At 41.1% G+C, this 19916-nt stretch overlaps 1 protein-coding gene across 12 annotated transcripts in view; it reads left to right on the forward strand.

Moving 5' to 3' along the window:
• THRB (thyroid hormone receptor beta) overlaps window positions 1-19916 on the forward strand; it is a 382425-nt gene that overhangs the window by 346811 nt on the left and 15698 nt on the right. For all 12 annotated transcript variants that reach the window (XM_055285744.2, XM_055285718.2, XM_055285710.2 and 9 more), the window contains 3 exons: window positions 1155-1255; window positions 6810-6957; window positions 9928-10133. In XM_055285744.2, the coding sequence (XP_055141719.1) occupies window positions 1155-1255; window positions 6810-6957; window positions 9928-10133 (455 nt within the window). The remainder of the gene's footprint in view (window positions 1-1154; window positions 1256-6809; window positions 6958-9927; window positions 10134-19916) is intronic.

Raw genomic sequence — 19916 nt, forward strand, 5'->3', positions numbered from 1 at the left:
GAATCAGCATCTTGTGTCTGGGCATCCTCTCCACAGGAAGCTGAAGGAGCAAAGACAGGAGGGAAACAGGAGGCTTCTGCTTTTGTGCTTTTTAGCTTCCTGGGTCAAGGAATTAAAACTAATAAACTCATTGCTCACCAAAAAAGAGAGTTATCATAGTTGGATTTTCCTCTTTTCTTAATAAACAAAACCTCTGTCATTTCACACTATCCAGTGTTGTTGGATTGCATATCATAATATCACAAGTTTACCTAACTTTTTAGGTGGCAAAATTCATTCTACTTAAAGTCAACTCTCCATTTTTAGAAAAAGACCAGCATATTATACTGGAGGGCTAGAGATCAAGAGACCAGGGTTTTAGTCCTGCCTGTAATTTCCAGTGTGACCCTGAGGAAGGCCAAACCTCTGCAGGCCTGTTTCTTCACCTTACAAGGGCTTCGTCATCTCCCGGGACCTTTCCAGCTATGAAGTTTTCTGAATTTATTGCATGGTACTGTGATTCCAAGGTGGATCAAATCTTTTGAAAACAGGTTTTGAAATAAGCCTTGTTAAATAGATTGTGTTATCTAGAACTCACAGTGCTCAAATCCTGGCCTCTCTGCTTGAGTCACTGGCTCTACAGCCTTCCTGCCATTCCCACCTGCACAGCAAGTGATCACAGCTATTTCATTCTTTCTTTTTTTTGGAGGAATTTCGCTCTTGTTGCCCAGGCTGGAGTGCAATGGCACCATCTCAGCTCACTGCAACCTCTGCGTCCCGGGTTCAAGTGATTATCTTGCCTCAGCATCCTGAGTAGCTGGGATTACAGGTGTCCGCCACTATGCCCGGCTAATTATTTGTATTTTTAGTAGAGAGAGGGTTTTGCCACACTGGCCAGGCTGGTCTTGAACTCCTGACCCCAGGTGATCCGCCTGCCTCAGCCTCCCAAAGTGCTGGGATTATAGGTGTGAGCTATTTCTAAGGCATTCTGAAATCCTGGGCCTGTGTTAACTCTATGAGTATAAAATTCTTACTGTTTGGTTTCACTAAGTCGTTACTGTTGTCACCTCTTCCTGGCAAGCCAATTTTGTCTCTGGCCTAGCAACCTTAGCTATAGTGTCTCTTTGACGTTAACATATTATTTTTTAATATTCCTTCTTTTATTTCCTTCACAGGGTACATCCCCAGTTACTTAGACAAGGACGAGCTCTGTGTAGTGTGTGGTGACAAAGCCACCGGGTATCACTACCGCTGTATCACGTGTGAAGGCTGCAAGGTAACTGCCCTGGGTCCACAAGCACGGAGCTTAACCCAGCTCCAGTCCCCTCCCAGTGCTCTTCCAGAATGCAACGTTAAGTTCAAATTAAAACCAAATTCTACCATCCATGGCCTGTGATCATCCAGGTGTCTGGTTGTGCTCTTCATTTTTGACATGTTCAAGAACTGAATTTTTTTCCCAATCATAAATAACTAAATGAGTGTGATGTCTGGTTTCTTTACTTCTGCAAGTGTTTTTAAAACAGGAAGAGAATCAATAAAATAAAAAGAAATTAATAAAACTCTTACTTTGGGTTTAAAAAGCATAGGTCCTTTTTACTATGTTGTCATCCCGAGAAATGACTGTTTCTCTTCTTGTTTTATCTACACTGTTGGAGGAGACAGAGTTTACTCTACCACAGGCTGTTTTCTGCTGTTAGTCTGAGTGAATATGCTCATTTTCAAGGGTTCCAGTAGGGAATATCTTTGAGGCTATTTAGATTCAGTTATGTTCTGAAATTATCCAAGTTGGCTTTTCGCACAGCCTGCAGTGACTAAGTAGATTCTGGTCATCCATCAGCTAATTTTGTGCTGTATAGTCCTATCTGCAGGAAATACTTGACAAGAATATACCAGTGATCAACAGTCCATTCACTTCTTGAAACTGAACCTAAATTGGCCTACTTACAAGACTTCATCAACAAAATTCAGATAAGGTTTCTGGAAAATATCTTTTGGTCCAACAATCTAGCCTTGAAAATGAAATCTACCATAAAGGAAAAAGCTTGACCCAGTGCTGTATTTAGTGTCTGTTCAGCTAATGTTTCATAAATAAAGAAGTATTTAAAGTCAGGGAAGGACTTTTAAAATTGTTTACTTGTTAAATGCCTTGTCTTTTTTTACCTCTTATATTTAAAACGAAATTATCAGAAGATGTAAACCCTAAAGCAAAAATTGTATTAAATGTATAAAACATTTCACCTTCCCTCCTTTCTCATCCACCTTACCTCTTCTTCTCTTCTTCCCCTTCTCCAGCTGCCCCCCTTTGTTCCTACCCTTGCTCGTAAAGCCCCCAAATCAACATGTTAGCTCAGTTTCAAATTAAGGTGTTTTCCTTTTCCCTAATGGAAGATTTTCCATGCAAATTCCCTATGTTTTGTACGTCAAAGTAGGAAACATTTAGGAGAAGGCTGCTAAAAAATGTTGAGATAATACATCCATTGGAAAGGGGTAATTTCTAAGGTTGCAAGACTTGTTTTTTGGAATGTGGTGTAACATGTTCTCATTTATCCAGACCCCTTTGATCTGGAATTTGTAGTCCTTTAACAAAGACTGGGCTAAAGGTTGCCATTACATCTATGAAAAAATGTCTTAGAGAATTTAATGAATCTAATTACAAGTAAGTCCTGGCTATTTATTAATTAGAGACTTGCAGACAGTCTCTTGAAAGTAGTTTTATTGGCTTGATTTGAAAGTAATAAAACTACATAACTTTAGGTACCTACTCTCATTCCAAAAGTTCGACAATTCAAACTAGACTTTTCTCTAAATTAGTCCCAATTCATAAGGCTTTCCCTACCTTAGTTGCAGCACTGAGGTTCTTCTAAATCAGCGCATAATGGGAAATTTCAAAATCTGGGAGAGAGATCCTAATTCCATTTAATATGGAATTCAATTTAATACTTAATTCCCCAAAATGACTCTAAAGAGTGAATGTGCCTTACAGGGACAATACATTATTAGTGATTGACTTAAATAAAGAGAGAATTGAGCCTATTAACCTATATCCCTGCCTCACATACGTCTTCAGGATGATCAAGAAATCAACTAGCCTGTTTTCCCTAGATCACAGGATGTTTGGAGCTTGGATCAGCTGAGGTTTTCTTAAAAGAAGAAATCGTGTAGCAAAATCTAGATTTTTTTTCAGACTCTGTGCCTTTGTCTCAGGTCAGAATCCTGTTTCTAGGGTTGCCTTCACCATAAAATCAGAAAAGAGCTTTCCCAGGGTACTTGTGCAGATCACTTAATATAATGACAAAGCATCTTGGAAAAAGACAAACGAATTTTTCAAGTGAAACACGGTTTTTAAGAGTGGTGAAAGATGAAAGGGTTAATTGTTTCCTATATTGTTTATTCAAACTGTAATTTAAAAATATTTCTACCCCATACTTGCAATGTGTACGGAGAGAATCCTTTTTGCCAATTTTCACCCTGAGAAGAGTGAAATCTTTTGGAGATGTCATGTCTGTTGTGATATCCAAGTTTTTACACATCTTTTTTAGAAAGGATGTTGATACTGTCCCACAGCAAACTATTTTTAGAGAAAGAATCAAAGCTTTTCAACAGCTGCCCGAATAGTGAACTAGAAAAGTGAGTTATCTCCTTTTCACATTGATCAGTGAATCATCTCACAGTACTAAAAAATGGATAGTTCTTCTCAGAATACAAAGAAACATGTCTGATATTGATTTATAAAAGCAAGACCTCTTCTTACCAACAAATCATCAATGAAATATATGTCCTTACTTATTGCCCAGGGCATCTCTTTTGTCAGCTCATCTCTAAAAGGACTTTTTTTTAAACAAGCAGACTTTTAAATGTCTTCAAGTCCACTTCCAAGAGTTAATTTCTGTTACTTTTTAAAATGAAGTGGTTCCTTATCATACATCAAAATATGCTTTAATTATAGCTTAAGAAAGACCAACATTTCAAGAAAAAAATCAAGAAAAAAAAAAAGAAAGGCCAACATCTTTAAAAGGATTTGGTCCATGAAGTGCCCAAGAAAAGTCATCAGAGATAGGCCACAGAAAAGATGGCATAGTGTATAGTAAAGCTAGCTATCTCAACTCTTTCGTGGAAATAAGCAAAGTATAAATTATTTCATGCATCCCAATAAAAAGTGAACAGAGTGACTTTTTGGAGTGTCTGGTGTATCACACCTGATTCTCTGCTTAGCGTGGTCTTACTGGTCAATGTACTCCTTGCCCTAACCCCACCCCTGAACATAAGTCAGCATCAGAGTATGAGGGAGACAAGGGTCTACCCAACTTCAGAAAGACTAACAATCTTCCTATCCTAGTAAGCCGTCAGCATTCTTACTGGCTGTCTTGGACTTTGGTATTTCTACCTCTAGGAAATTATTATTTCCTCCAGAAGGAGGCGTGTTACCCTACCCCTCTCCTCCCTGTCTGTGACATACATCTTCTTGCCAGGAATCTCTGGGTTTCTTTAGTTGTACTTTGCCCTCCTTGGTCAGAGGGTAGCAGAGAGAAAAGCAAGGTTTGCAAGGAAACTTGTTTTTCACTCTCATGGCATGCTCTGACATTCATGCTTTGGCAAGAGTTGCCCACTCTGCACACCCAGGAAAACATTGCTGACATCTCCAACAACTGCCCTGTGTGTGACTGAGTGAGTCTTATAACAGTATATCAACATCACTCAGATTAATGGACTCAAGTGCTTATGAACACAGAACCCAAATATAATATGACAGTTTTCTGTTAGAACTTGAACAATGGAAATGATAAGGGATTTGCATATACACCCCAAAATCAAGTCTGTTAGTCTCAATTATTCCTGATGTTTCTCTATTTTATTCTGCTTTGCCCAATATAAAATCCTACCTTGGGCATTTTCATAATAAGAAAGAGCTTTTGTGTCTGAGGGAGGAATATGCAATAGGGTATATGTATATAATCAAAGCCAAAGAACATTAACCAGGATAATAAAAATTTGGGCTGAATCTAGGTCAACTGATATTTCCCACCATTTATCTAGCAAAGTTAGAAGCCCCCTTTAGGGCTTAGCAGAAAACATCCATCAAAACTTGTTTTGCCACCAGGCGCAGTGGCTCATGCCTGTAATCCCAGCACTTTGGAGGCGGAGGCAGACGGATCACTTGAGGCCAGGTGTTCGAGACCAGCCTGGCCAATATGGCAAAAACGCATCTCTACTAAAAATACAAAAATTAGCCAGGCGTGGTGGCTCACACCTATAATCCCAGCACTTTGGGAAACCAAGGAGGATGGATCACTGAAGGCCAAGAGTTCAAGACCAGCCTGGACAACATGGCAAAACCCCGTCTCTACTAAAAATACAAAAATTAGCCAGGTGGGGTGGCACGTGCCTTTAATCCCAGCTACTCTGGATGCTAAGATATGAGAATCACTTGCACCGTGGAGGTGGAAGTTGTAGTGAGCCAAGATCACATCATTGCACTCCAGCCTAGGTGACAGAGTGAGACTCTGTCTCAAAAAAAATGTTTTTTAATTTTTTTACATTTTAAAACTCTGATTTTGCCTTGTTATCCTACCAACAGATAAAACGAACTTTTTAAGTGGCTGGGACAGGACTGTTTATAATCTGTTCATCTAAAACATTTAAGTAATACAGTAAAATTTACTTCATTATACATCATATAAGCAGTTAAGCAAGTAAGATGTGGAGTGCCACTCCTGGGTTGCAGGGGAGGTGGGGGTCATTGCTGAGTCGTTTCCATCCTACCTTAGGTTCCCACATGTACTTATCATGTGATTTGGGCAAGTGATTTAACTTGTCTGAGGTTTACTTTTTTAATCCCTACCATGGAAATATTTAGAGCACCTCCCTTACATGGTTGTAGGGAAGATAGAAGGATATTGAATGTTTCCACAGCACTTAGCAATGTGCCCTCACAGTAAGTGCTCACTGCCGTTATTAACTTCTACAATACAGATGACAGTTGCCTCAAATTGAGGATCATGTCCAGAAAAATTCTAGTATTGCACATTCTTGAGAATATTACCTAAGTCACCCAAACCTAGAAATAAATAGTTTCCCCAGATGCTACAGAGGTGCTCTCTCATGCCTTAAGAAAGGAAGAATCATTGAACCTGTAGGTGTGTATCTACAGATACCAAAGAAAGAGTGTTATGAAAGGAAAACCTCGATGCAATGAGCTACGGGGAAAAACTTGGTAGAAAACCTGGAATGTTCTACTCCCTGAGTCCTATTGTTTGAAAGGCTAAGTGAGCTGACCATGGCTGTCTCAAGATTCAAAAACAAGTATTAAACTAAATCCGTGAAGCCAGCTAGTACATCGGTTTAATTACTAAATTATTAAATTTTTAATTAATAAAATATTGCAAGTATCCGTGTCTTTTCATTTTTTTCACTTTCTTCTTGGTCTTGGAGCTCTCTTATTACCCAGTACAAAATAGCAAAACTCCTCATAGCTTAATTTAGCAACACAATTATGTCACTATATGAAATAGAACAATATAATTTACTTCTATATTCAATATTTAGAAAAAATAGAAACAAGCACTAGATGTTCCTACTAGCCTCTTTTCCTTGAATAAATACCAAAAAAAAGGCGTTGACTCTGTAGTCCTATGGCATCATCAGCTCAGATTTAGAACTCTCTAGGTCCCTCTGGGCCAACTGTCTTATATTTGAATATGTGGAGCTAGAGGCCTAGAAACAGGTTAAGGTCCAAAACGATTCATCTCATAGTTATATGGACACACAATTCCAGAATCATTGATTTCTAGAAAATATGAAACTGTTGTCTTGGGTCTTTGTTTTTCATATAGGGTTTCTTTAGAAGAACCATTCAGAAAAATCTCCATCCATCCTATTCCTGTAAATATGAAGGAAAATGTGTCATAGACAAAGTCACGCGAAATCAGTGCCAGGAATGTCGCTTTAAGAAATGCATCTATGTTGGCATGGCAACAGATTGTAAGTAGATCTTCATTTGCTTCATATTCAAGGAATGTTGATTAGGAGAGAGTTTGGTTCCAGGAGATCGACTGGGCAGAAAAGAAAGCAGGAACCTATGAAGACAGAGAAGGGAATACCTTACTTTCGCATATGCCCCTCACTCCCCACATCCAGGCTTGCCCTGAAAGGGAGGTGGGAGCCATTGCTGCGTGAGTTCCATCCTACCCTGTCATACCACCTCCTAACTGTCAAAGTATGGATGATGGAGGAGGAAATGCGGTTAAATTATCCCTATCACATTTGCAGGCCTAGTTGTTAGCAACACTCTGTTGGAGACAGAGATTACAAATGAGAGGTCTGGTCCATTTTCCTTGATAAGGTATCATTCTATACAGTGTTCACATAGGGTAGAGCCTCAGGGACTAGTCCTAATATTTTTTCAAGAGCAAAGACAGGAATTTATTTTATGGACATTTTTGGAGATGGGGTGCTGGCAGAAAACATCGTGTTCAGAAATTTCTGAAGAATGCAAAGTTGAGTGCTATTGCATGAGTCATCCTGCAGTTGGTTGTTTGTTATATTTTTAGCAATAAAGACATTCCGAGCTGAAGTCGTCCTACCCAGTTTTCAAAGTGCTACAGCATATGGTGGCGAGATTAGCCCTTGGGGGTCTCTTCTCCCCACACTGTGTGAGGGATTTACACCAGTCACTTTAATTAATCTAATCATAAAAATAAGAATCATGTCATTCAGAATGTGTGGCCTCCCTTTTGCCAGGCGTCAGTATTAATGATTCCTACTGGCATAAATTTTTTGCACATCAGTGAGAGATTCCAACTATTAGTTAAAAATTAAAAAGAAAAAGAAAGATAAAAAATTAAGAAAGAAAAAAGAAAATACAGTGAGGATTTTCGCTGATGAGAGAAATCATCATGGCTCACATTTTCTGTGAGAAACAGAGTTCTTTCACTGAGAAAAAAAAAAATCTGTGAAATGTTCTGGTTTGCCTATTAAAAAAGAAAGAATGGAGAATCTTTAAAAAGGAAGAGGGTTATGTTAGGGTGTTAGGCTGGAAATCCTGGGTTAATCCCCACCTCTGGCTGAGTATTTTCTTTATCTTTATCTCTTAAAGGCCTTTAGCCCTTGCCAACAATATGCCTGATAAGGATATGTGAATATGATTGACTTAGAGCCAAATGCTTAGATATGCCACTGTGACAAACTTAGTATTGAATATCCACTTGTGTTTTATTGAGAAGTTTAAGATATGAGTGTCTATGAGGTTTAAAAACTCAGTGTTAATCTAGACTATATGGAAATAAATTTTGAGTGCCCTTTACTTGCTTGTGAGGGATTCTAAGAGCTCAGGCTTTCTAATCAGAAAAACTTCTGTTCGAGTCCCAGATCTGTCACTTACTAACTGTGTGACCTTTGGAATTAAGCCGAGATTTTCCTTCTGTGAAATCATTGCCTACCTTGTAGAGTTGTTTTCAAGATTAAATTAGATAATGTTCATCAAATGCAACAGTCCCTGGCACACCGGAAGCATTTGGGAAGGGGTTGAGGGTATTATTACCATTCCTCCTTTCTCTTTAGTAACTGAACCAAAATGACTTAACAGGGCTCATTCATATTTTCCTCATTTGTAAGCGCTCACATGACTTTGACAATCCAATCAAATCTAAATGATCTGGAATTTAATATTCTCTTTAAATTAGAATATTTAAATGGTGGACTAGCTAGGCACCTTGGTTCTCCTTCTCTTGCTATGTCTGCTTTTTTTCTTTTCCTACCAGGTCACACCTTCATCAAGAAATGGCCCTAGGACAGTGATGTCGTAGAACTGGAGTCAGGAGTCCTGGGTCTTGCCTTGGCTCTGCCATTAACTTGCTCTGTGACTTTAGGCAAGTCACGACCTCTCTGGATCAATTTCTTCTTCTTTCTGTGAAAAGAGAGAGTAGGACTAGATGACCTCTAAGTTCCCTTCCAGTTCTAAAATACTAGGACTCTGCAATGTAAAACCTGAGCCTTTCCATTCCATTGATAGTTACCAAGTCTAGTGAAATGGTTTTGTTTTTGGAAATTAACCACAGAAATATAGGTTTCTTGTTACCTGCCCTTCTGATTTTCCTTTCACCCAAATGATAGAAGTCAGGACTGCATTTACTGAGCACTTATAATGCATTATCACATTGAATACTCTGTGAAGTGGTTATTATTGAGCCCATTTTGTATAGGAAGAAATGAAAGCTCAGAGAACCTAAGGAACTTGCCAGAGGTCACACAGCTAGAATGTGATAATATCAGAATTCAAACCCAAGTCTTTCTAGATTCCAAAGCCTGGACTCTTTAACCACCCTTGAGGGTGGACCAGGTAGAGAATAATGCACAGTGAGTACCTTGAGGCCCAGGTGAGGCCCAGCCACATTCCAATTAGTCCTTAAGGGAACCATGAAGAGTTGGGGTCCTTTTTCCTCTTGAAAAAAGGGATCACGAGCCTCCCACTTACTGCTCCATATGTTTCTTTTTTTTCTTCCCATAACTTTTCTTTAACCTGAAGTTCTCCTTACTAAGAGCCGTTTTAGGGGAAGCGGGGAGGACAGAAACCCAGAGAGTGAATTCAGATGACTGGCTAGACAGATTTCTCTGTGATCTTGTGGGTAGTATGGATTTTACCTCTCTCTGCTTCACTCTGTTTTAGAACCACCTTCTGTGGAGTTGGAGTGCGCAGTGTCTAGGTTCTCTGGGGACTTTGTTTTGAAAAGCTGGCCAGTCATGGGGAGTTTGGCTCTAGAGACCATGTTGGACAAGACTAGTCAATGGCAGTTTGCTGGTGAGGAGAGAAAATGTCCCAGTGTGACCCACCCCAAAGGACCCAATGAGCCATCTGTTCATCAGTGGTCCCACCCCTGAGGCTCCAGGAAGTGTAGCTTGCCGTGTGTCTTGGGAGCATCTGTGTGCCTTGTCTCATCTTTCTCCCCCTCCTAGTGGTGCTGGATGACAGCAAGAGGCTGGCCAAGAGGAAGCTGATAGAGGAGAACCGGGAGAAGAGACGGCGGGAAGAGCTGCAGAAGTCCATCGGGCACAAGCCAGAGCCCACAGACGAGGAATGGGAGCTCATCAAAACCGTCACCGAAGCCCACGTGGCGACCAACGCCCAAGGCAGCCACTGGAAGCAAAAACGGAAATTCCTGGTAAGGCTTCCTTGCACAGATCAGTTTCACTTATACGCCAGTGTTTTCTACCTCAATTTATTCAGTCCTCATCACCTTGGGATACTGGTGTTATTGCCTCATTTTACTGATAGGAAAACTGTAGCTCTGAGAGGCTGAGTAACTTGCAAAGCTAGGATTTGAGTCTAGGTCTGTGTGAGAATAAAGACCACTCCTACCATCTACTTTGTGATTTGCTGAATTCTAAAACAGTTTCTTAGGCCACATTATATCAGTTTGCTTTTACTGTTAGAAAGACCACTCCCAGACCGACTAATTAGTAAAATGTTTTGTCTGCCATCTTTTAGTTTTTATACCCATTTTTTTCCTCAGATGCCCAGTATATACATATTTAGTCCCTAAACTCAATCCCAAATATTCTGTTTATAATAGCCTCTAGACCTCAAGTATATTTTTATGTCAACAGAAGTCAAAATTTTTTAGCTTAAATTAAATGAGCTTGACTCAAGAAGGGCAATGGGAATAAGGGAGTAGGGATAGGGTTGGTGCGCCCGAGTGTGTAGAGAGAAAAGACCTTCCAGACCCTTGCAATATTGATGTTTAATATTCTTATAAAAATTACCAGTTGTGAAAATTCTTCCCATTCATTTCTTTTTCGGACATCATAGTGTTTTGAGGTAAGCTGGGATTACTATCCCCATTTTACAGACATGCAAACCAAGCCCAAGGCCTTAAGCCGCTTGCCCAAGATCACACTGCTAAAAGCCAGGCACCAAAGCCAACTCGGTCTTCTGGTTCCCAGTCTAGGCTCTCCACCCACCTCATTAGAAAGACTACCTGCCCCACTAGTGCGGGACCATCTCAGAGACTGACTCTGCTCTTAGTTTATGATGTAAAACCCTTTTCCAGTACCTGCCTGACAACAGATATTTTGTGGTTTCATTTGTATCCCTAGGGCACATTAGAGTACTTCCCCATCTGAACAAGAAGATATAGTGGTATAATTATCCTTGTACCTGAACATTAACATTACAATGAGATAGTGGATCTTTTTCTTAAAACAACATAACAACAACCTTAAAGGAAGTTTTGGAAAGAAAAAGCTTATGCATAATTCACCTGTACTGACACAATTACTTTCATTGTAATGAAACAATATTTCCAGCACTTTGTTGATGGCTTTCACTAACAGCAATGTTAGCAAATACCTAGATGGCCTTTACCATATGCCAGGTACTATTCTAAGTGCTTTTCATTCATTAACTTCCTATACCAATCCTGTAGGTAGATGTGGTTAATATCTCCATTCTACAGAAGAGAGAACTAAGGCAGAGAAGTTGAGGAAACTTGCCTGAGCTCCCGCAACTAGTAAATAGTGGTGATGGATGCAGCCAGCTCCGGGATTTATGCCTTTACCCACTACCCTATGCAAGCTTGGCACCTGCACAAACCGAAAAAGCCTCTGAAAGATCCCAGCTCTTTGGAGGAGCAGCCTTTCAGTGCCTTGATCTTGCATCTTCACCCCACCCTGGTATATCTGCCAGAAAATTCAAAAACACTAATTCTGGATTGATAAACCAATTCTAACACAGTACACTTGGGGCATAGCAAGACAGAGTCCTACCTAATTGCAGACTTAAACCCATCCTTTCCCCAAATGTGTCACCCATAAATGGACATTGTAGAAACCACTTCCAGGCCTGGCACTGTCTCCTGATTTCAAGTCGTGACCAAGCTGATTTCCAAGTAAGGTAGAAGATTTGAAGTTCATCCTGGACTTCTCCCGGGAATTTTATACTTTTATTGTCTTTACTCCCCGTAGAGAAGGGATACTAGTCCAACTAAACTTGTTTAAGTAGTCATAAGGTGCTTCTTTCCAGACTTTAAAGATTTGTTTTTATTTAGGAAACATTTATTGAGTGGATACTATGTGCCAGAAAGTAAATAAGTCAGGCACATTCCTCTAGTGGGAGACAGATAATAAGAGATCAACAAACAACATAAATGCAGGTGGTGGTAAGTGCAAGGAAGGCAATAAACAGTGTGATGGGACAAAGAGTTTGTGAACTGGAAGTGGGGAGAGACTTAATTTCTCTGAGCATGGTAGTCAGAAGAAGCATCTCAGGAGATGACATTGTGCTATGTCTGGAAGCAGAGAAACCACCTCTATAAAGCAAAATATAATCAAATATCTTCATGCTGTGTGGTCACAATATCTAGTCATTAGAACCAGTCTTGAGGTCTGCACTGTTCACTTAAAGGCTCCTAACAGTTCACCAGCCTGACCATCTATGGAAAGAATCTATGGCACAGAATGATTTGCCGTTAGGCTTCTGTCAGAACCATGAGATTACCCATGCACAAGAGAATTTTCTTCTCCTTGTAGGGCTGACATGAAATGTATCTTTTGTAGATCTTTAATCTGCTCAAGAAATTGTCCCTCTTGATTCAAATGTAAATAACTGCTTCTCCAAGCCATTTTTCCCTAGAGGGTTATTGGGAAGGATCAGAACTCCTCCACTGTCCCATCTGTCTCTACAATGAACTTCATTTCTGTCAGCCAATCCCCTTCTGTGCCTGGGATAACCCCTGCATCTCCTCGCAGGAGAACAATGTTCCATTCAGCCCTCCACACCTGAGTGTCTATGCTATGTGTGATGGAAACTTGTGGTATCTTTTCTCCAAGATGGCTGCCATCAAATTGTTTCTCATCCCTGTATACACAGCCCGTTCTATCCCCGGGAGAGGTAGAGTCTGTTCCTCTCTCCCCTTGAATCTAGGCTGGTATCTGATGCCTTTAAACAGTGCATTTCGGCAGAAGTGATACTTAAGTTACTTCTAAGGTTGGGTCATAAGAAGCCTTGCAGCTTCCACTTGGGTATCTTGGAGGAGGGAAGCCACCTGGTCTCTCATAGCAGTTGACTATATATTAAAAATTAATAATAATAAGAAGAATAAAAAATAATAATAAAGGTCCAACTACTCTGAGACCACCAGGCAGTGAGGAATCCCAAGCTAGCCATGTAAAAAGGCCACACAGAAGGAGAGATTCCCAAGCAGCCCAGGGACCAGAAATATGAGTAAAGAAGCCTTTACGTGACACCAGCCTCTACTGCCATTTGATGGCAGCTGTATGAGGGCCCCCTAGCTGTGCCAATCAATCCCCAGAACTCAGAAAGAAAATTAAAAATTGTTGTTTTAAACCACAGAGTTTGGGGGTAGTTTGTTACACAGCAATAAATAACCAGAACAGAACTCGATAAATATTTGTTGAACTGAACATACAGTTCCACTCACCCATCCTTGGAGACAGTACAGTTAAGCCCTGTGTCTTAGCCAGTTTACATATTTACATATACTCCTTGCAGAAAAGTGACTCCAACTGAGTATTTATGCTCAGGATGAAAATTTCACTCTTTTGAGTAGTGAATTAGTCCTGCAAGGACATTAAGAATCTTTACTTAAAGACAGCTTTGCTAAGTGGTATTCATATACTGAAAGGTATCGTGTACCAAACAGGCTTTTGCACATTAGGATTTGCCTCTCCTGTGTGCTAATACCGCTTTTCCTGTGCTTGCAACACTGCCACATGCTATTTATTTTTTATGTGTTGATGTCCCATTTTGTTCCAAAAAAGAATTTAAGGAGGCCTATCGTGTTAACAATAGTATAAAAATATGTCGTATGGGATTATATGTTGTCATTAAAGCTGAAAGTATTCATTTATCTGGAATGGGTAAGTACGTTATTCCCTAAAAGGAACTACTGACATAGTTTTCAGTCTAAGACCAGGACCCATTTTCACTTTAAGACCAGCACTCAAGTCAGAAATAGAGACAGGGCTGGGCGCAGTGGCTCATGCCTGCAATCCCAGCACTTTGGGAGGCCAAGGTGGGCGGATTGCTTGAGCCCAGGAGTGTGAGACCAGCCTGGGAAACATAGCGAGACTCCATCTCTACAAAAAATAAACAAATTTAGCCAGGCTTGGTGATGCTCACCTGTGGTTCCCAACTACTCAGGAGGCTGAGGTAGATGGATCACTTAAGCCCAGGAGGTCAAGGCTACAGTGAGCTATGATTATGCCACTCTACTCCAGACTGGACAACAAAGTAAAACCCTGTCTCAAAAAAAACAAAAAAAAAAAAAAAAAGAAAAGAAAAGAAAAGGAAAGAAAGGAAAAGAAAAAGAAAGAAAGAAAAAGAAACAGAGACAGTGATTTGATCTGGATTTTAAATCTATATTTGGGTCTGAGAAAATTAGAGTCTTTGGCAAATGAGGAACTTTTGCAAAAGCCATTAAGATTTTCATAATAAACCTAAAGCCACTTTTTAAAGCTTCTCCCAAAAGCATTTAAATCATATAATTTTCTAGTTTTCTCCAATCTACTCAAATCTCTGAGGCTACAGAAATGCCTAATTTCACCACCAACAATTCATGTGTGATGACAGTGAGGATGAAAAGCAGAAGCAGGCTGAGAAGAGAACAAGCAGCATCTGATGCCAAACAAGGGAAAGCAGGTCACTCCACCAAGGGTAGCTTGCTTCTAGACCTCCAGTAGCAGCCCCTGACAGCAACAATCTTGTCTATTGACATCATTTATTATTGTCTGCTGACATTGTATCATTATTCTGCTCCCTTAATTTTCATGCAAAGTTGTAGCTTTGGGTGAATGTCTACCCAAGTATAAAATGTGACCTTTAGGATCAGAGGAGACTTTTCCTACTTTTTCCCTGGCAGAGATACTGTCTGATTTCACACACTCAACTGTGGTAGCTTCAGACAAGGGGCATCAGCAGAAGGGTCAGATAGGGTGAGTGATGAGGCCATACGTGATCTGTGTGCATAGCTCATAGGACAAGTGCAATCATGTCAGGAATGCATCTATCACCCCAAGTTATTAGAATAACATCAGAAGAAGGCAGGATAATCTAGTAGTTACATGAATGGGGGTTGGAACCAGACAGCCAGATTCCATGCTTGCCTCTGTTGCTTTTTTAAGTGTGACTTTGGGCAAGTTATTTCACCTCTCTAAGGCTCAGTTGCCTTATGCCCTTGCTGAATGGCATAAAGCAATAGATACAAGTGGCTTAACACTGTCTGGTGTATTGTTAGCAACCACAGAAGTGGTTACTACGTGCACTATCCTTACCACCCCCACACCCCGCACTGCCACCATCTTATTCCTGCTTATCCCAGGAAAAGGATGAGGCTGTAGTCATATCCCATGGCCCAAAGACCTTGAATTATTATCTACCCAGGTCTTCCTGCCTAGCCTGGCAAAAGTACAAGAAGACATCCTATGAACAAGTACAGAAGTGAGGGTTCCATCTGGCCCCACTCCATTCTGCATGTGCCAGGGAGTTACCTTTTCGAGCCAAGAAGTCCTTGGCTCTGAGCCAAGGACTCAGCAAAGAGGTCAGCTGACAGCATTTCCTACTCACCTTGAACAATACTAACGAAATAGTCAAAGCAGAAAGCCAGTTGGTCACGATTTGTATAAGACCAGCCTCACCCGTGCGGAGCAAGGGCTGAGGTCACCCCTGAACACACACCTGAATCTCTCCTTTTGCACCCTCCACCCCTCCTACCCCAAGAAGTCATTTTGGATTCCTTACCCCACAGCCAGTCCATTTTTGGCCCCTGTTTTCAGCTGCCAATATACAACTGTAATTCTCTAGGCCTCTCCATCTCTACTGCCATCCCCATAGTGCACTTCAGCCTGCCCAAACCACAGCTGTTTCCTGCCTGTTTTTTCCTTTGGCTCCCCACATATCTTCTCCATGCAGTAACCATTGTGTCATGTCTATGCCCTGTTTACAGCCCTTCAGTAGATGCCCCATTGCATTTAGAATAAGCCCGTCTCCTTCCTATGGTCTACAACACCTAGCATCACAGGTCCCTCTGCCTACCTCCGCTTCCTCATTTCATGCCATCACTGGGCTGTAACCACATGGGCCTCCTTTCTGGCTTTGGGACTTTGCACTGGCTTTCCCCTCTGCCTTGAGTGTTCTTCCTCTGGCCCTAAGGAAGGCTACTTCCTTGACATTCCTCAAGTCAAAGTCCACACATTGCTTCTCAAAGGGGCCTTGGCTGACCTTCCTTTCTCCTGCCTCCCCATGTATTATCATGTCACCTCCAGACTTATCACAAATTCTTCCATGAATACATGTTTCTTATTTATTGTCTATCTCCCCTCACTACAATGCAAGTTCCTTGAGGATACACTGTTCATTGCTGTAACCTCAGCATCTAAAACAAGGCCTGGCCCATAGTACCTGCTCAATAAATATTGGTATAAGTATACATTCATTCACTCACTCAACCAATAAGCATTCTATCCTCCACAACTTGGCCCAATGCCTTGTACACAGTAGGCAAAGACAAGTAAGACTTATTCTCTACCCCCTTAAGTTCATATCTTTGGTGTGTACTTACATAACTATAATGAAAAGTGACAGTAATAAATGCCTAAATACCATATGACTCATAGCCATGGGCCACCATGTGTGTTTGAATGAGGTAAATGTCATTTCAAACTGAGGTCACCTGGGAAAACATCTAGGAGAAGATATAACTTGAGTTGGGTCTTGAAGAGAAAATAGGATTTGGAAAAGACAGAAATGAGAGACAGAAGTGGGGGCTTTGGAGAAAGCAAAAGTCTGGAAAGAAGGCAGCAGTGAAATGGGAAAATGTAAGGCAAGTTGTAGGGGAGACATAGAGAAGACAGCTGGGCTAGCTCAGGAGGTCCATTTAGGGCAAAGAGAGGATATCAGAATGAGAGTTGAAAATACCACCATGAGCTAGCTAAGGCAGTTGGATCCACAGAGGCAAAAAGCAGGCTTTCCCCACAGGTGTACAGTGGTAAATCTACAAGCAAGCTAGAGACTTATCATCAGTATTGGAGCTTGATCTTGGGCACATAAATACTTATGTGTATATGAGCAAATGTATTTCATATAGTAGTTTACGAGGCTATTAGCTATAATAAGATATCTAATGGGTTCAACTAATGTCAAATATTTATACTCTATTTTTAACGTCTTCCAAATATTTTAGAAAATTATGTATTTTTGTTATAGGTGAAAAATCTTCAGGGAAGTAACAAACAGGGTTTCGCTGCTCAACCTTGATTAACCTGATATTAGGTCGATTCATGGATATAGACAAACAGATAGATTCTTTTTCGTCGTTCTGGTATCTAAGATCCATTATGGAAAAAAATCTTAATGATAAAATCAAAGGATTATACTTTGTTCATAGTTTTACTTCTAGCAATTTTATAGTCCATTAAATAGCCAGAGGCTTAAAAGTAAATTTTTTATTCTACCTTGATATATATTTCCATCAGAAAACTTGTGAGCTTGTTATATTTGGGGCTTTAGTTTTACTTAAAATTGCCATATTTCCTTGCATACTTCCTCTCCTTTTTTCAAATCTTTACACATGTCACAAGTGGAATTCAAATAATTTACACACCCACAAATAGAAAGAAAAAATTAACATCAGTATTAACCCACCAACATTTCAAAGGACACGGAGTGCCATTTAAATACATCAGATTAGCTCTATCAGTATTCATTGAGAGATGTTTAGATTCAGCCAGGCCAAAATGATGTTATTATACTTCTTAATTTTATTTTTATGTTAAAAAGTTCATCCTACATATAATTATATAGATATGTAATTAATATATATTTATATTATATTTATATATATTATATATATATATATATATATATAAAACTCTCTACCTTTTTGAATGTGTGCCCACATTCCTTCTATCAGTTGATCTTCATAAAAGACTTGTCAAGTAGACAAGGTCAGTGAGATGAGCCTCAGTTTCAGAAATGAGAAGAAATTATAAAGAAGAGCAGGGATATCTGAAGGCTGCAGGGAACAGCATTACCCAGGGGAGGAACAGAGGTACCTTTTCCTTTAGCACAATCTAGGTGAGAAAGAGGGAAGGAGAAGGAGGCTGTACATGTGATTATTTCATCAATTCTGTCTGCTCCCGGAGAGCCAGCTGAACAGTCAATCATTGTGAAACACGACAGAAACTAGTTTTCATCCGCTCACTGCCAGCAACACACACACAAAAATAAAGTAAAAAATAAACAGGAGACAATGCTGGATGGTCGAAAAAAGTTAAATGCTGTCAGCATTTGTTATGTATTAATATGTTTTTAAAACCTTCCCCTGAGGCTGTAACCATGACTCCTGGGCTGCTCCTGTTGACCCTGGTGCTCTGGCACCAAGAAGAGTAAAAGAATCATCTTTTGCTTTTCCTTCTGCTAAAAATGTGATGTGAGCAGTAACAGGAGATATGCGGGAAGAGGCAAGGGAACTGGATTACTCTAAGCTGGACTTGGTTACTGCTAACTCAGTGGTTCTCAAAGAGTGGGCCCAGAGCAGCTTCATCAGCGCACCCTGGGAACTTGTTAGAAATGCAGATTCCCAGGCTTCATCCCTGACCTGCTGAATCAGATACACTGGGGATGGGGCCCAGAAATCAAGTGATGCTGATGCACAGTGAAGTTTGGGGGCCACTATGTTAGGCTAGTCTCACCACTGGCAGTGTCCGCACTGCTCTGCAAGTGAGGAATTCTATTTTGCTCAACTCACTCACAGTGTCAGTTCCTCATTCCCATCCCCCTTCCCCACCCCCATCTCCAAGCCCCTGGGTGCGGAAAAGAGAACTGACCTTGTTCCTGTCTATTCACTGTGGCTCTAGGCAAAGGTGGCCACCATTGGGTAGGGATTGAGTCTGTGATCTCCTTGGTCACATTCACATCTTCCTGGGAGACAGCTGGAGAGGCTGGCAAGGAGGGTGTTCAGAGGAGTAGAGATTCTGTTCATTAGTGTCAAAAGGTCCACAGAGAGTAAAAGCCTTGCAGTAGGGATGAGGAGGTGTGGAGCTCCGGGGAGACTGCTGTGTGGAGTCAGGGCCACCCAGATCACAGGCCTGGCCTCAGCAGCTCGCTCTTAACCTTTCTGATCCCTGGTTTGCTCACCTGCAAATCAGGATTTGAATGAGGACTACTTGAGACAGGGTAGTGTGCGAAGTGGCTGGCTCACTTGTAGGCCACAAATAAATGGTGGTTATGATCATCACAAAGACAAGGAGGAGAAGTGCAGCAGACTCTTCCTGAAGGAAGCACTGGGTGACAGCAGGAGGTACATGGACACAGATCACATCAGGGAGGTCACTGAATGAGAAACTTAGGAGTTAGATGGCTACTGTGGACATTGGGAAGCACGTAAGTCACCTGGAGGTCTTGCTAAAATGCTGATTCTGTACCACCTGGTCTGGGGAGGGGCCTGAGAAGTCCCCTGGTGACACCCAGGCTGCTGCACTACGCTTTGAGCAGCAAGGCCATGGATTGTTCTTGAGCAAGTAAACAGCAGAGAACTGCCCTAGGGACATTAAATCCTAGTAAATTCGCCACTCTGCCCTAGGTTTGCCAAGTTTCCTGTAGACAGCCTAGCAATCTTCCCCCTCAACCCTCAGCTGAGACCACCTCAAACTGGAGTCTGTAGGGCAGAGGGGAGCTTCAAGCCCCAGCTGGGTCGGAAGCAAGAATCCACAGGGCGCTGTTTGCTAGGGCCCACCCATCGCTCTGCTCTATCACTGCCCATGGTGTGCCCGCCTCCCACACACAGACACATACCAGCATGTGCAGTGTTCTGAAAATGCCATCCCAGAGCCCCTGGAATTTATGTCACCTTACCTAAGTATATACCCTTTGTGCATTCAGAAGCAGGACCCAAATTCCTGTCCTTTCTCTTATCTCTCTCTCTTTCTGC

Source organism: Symphalangus syndactylus, chromosome 1, assembly GCF_028878055.3.
Source record: "Symphalangus syndactylus isolate Jambi chromosome 1, NHGRI_mSymSyn1-v2.1_pri, whole genome shotgun sequence".
NCBI lineage: Eukaryota > Metazoa > Chordata > Mammalia > Primates > Hylobatidae > Symphalangus > Symphalangus syndactylus.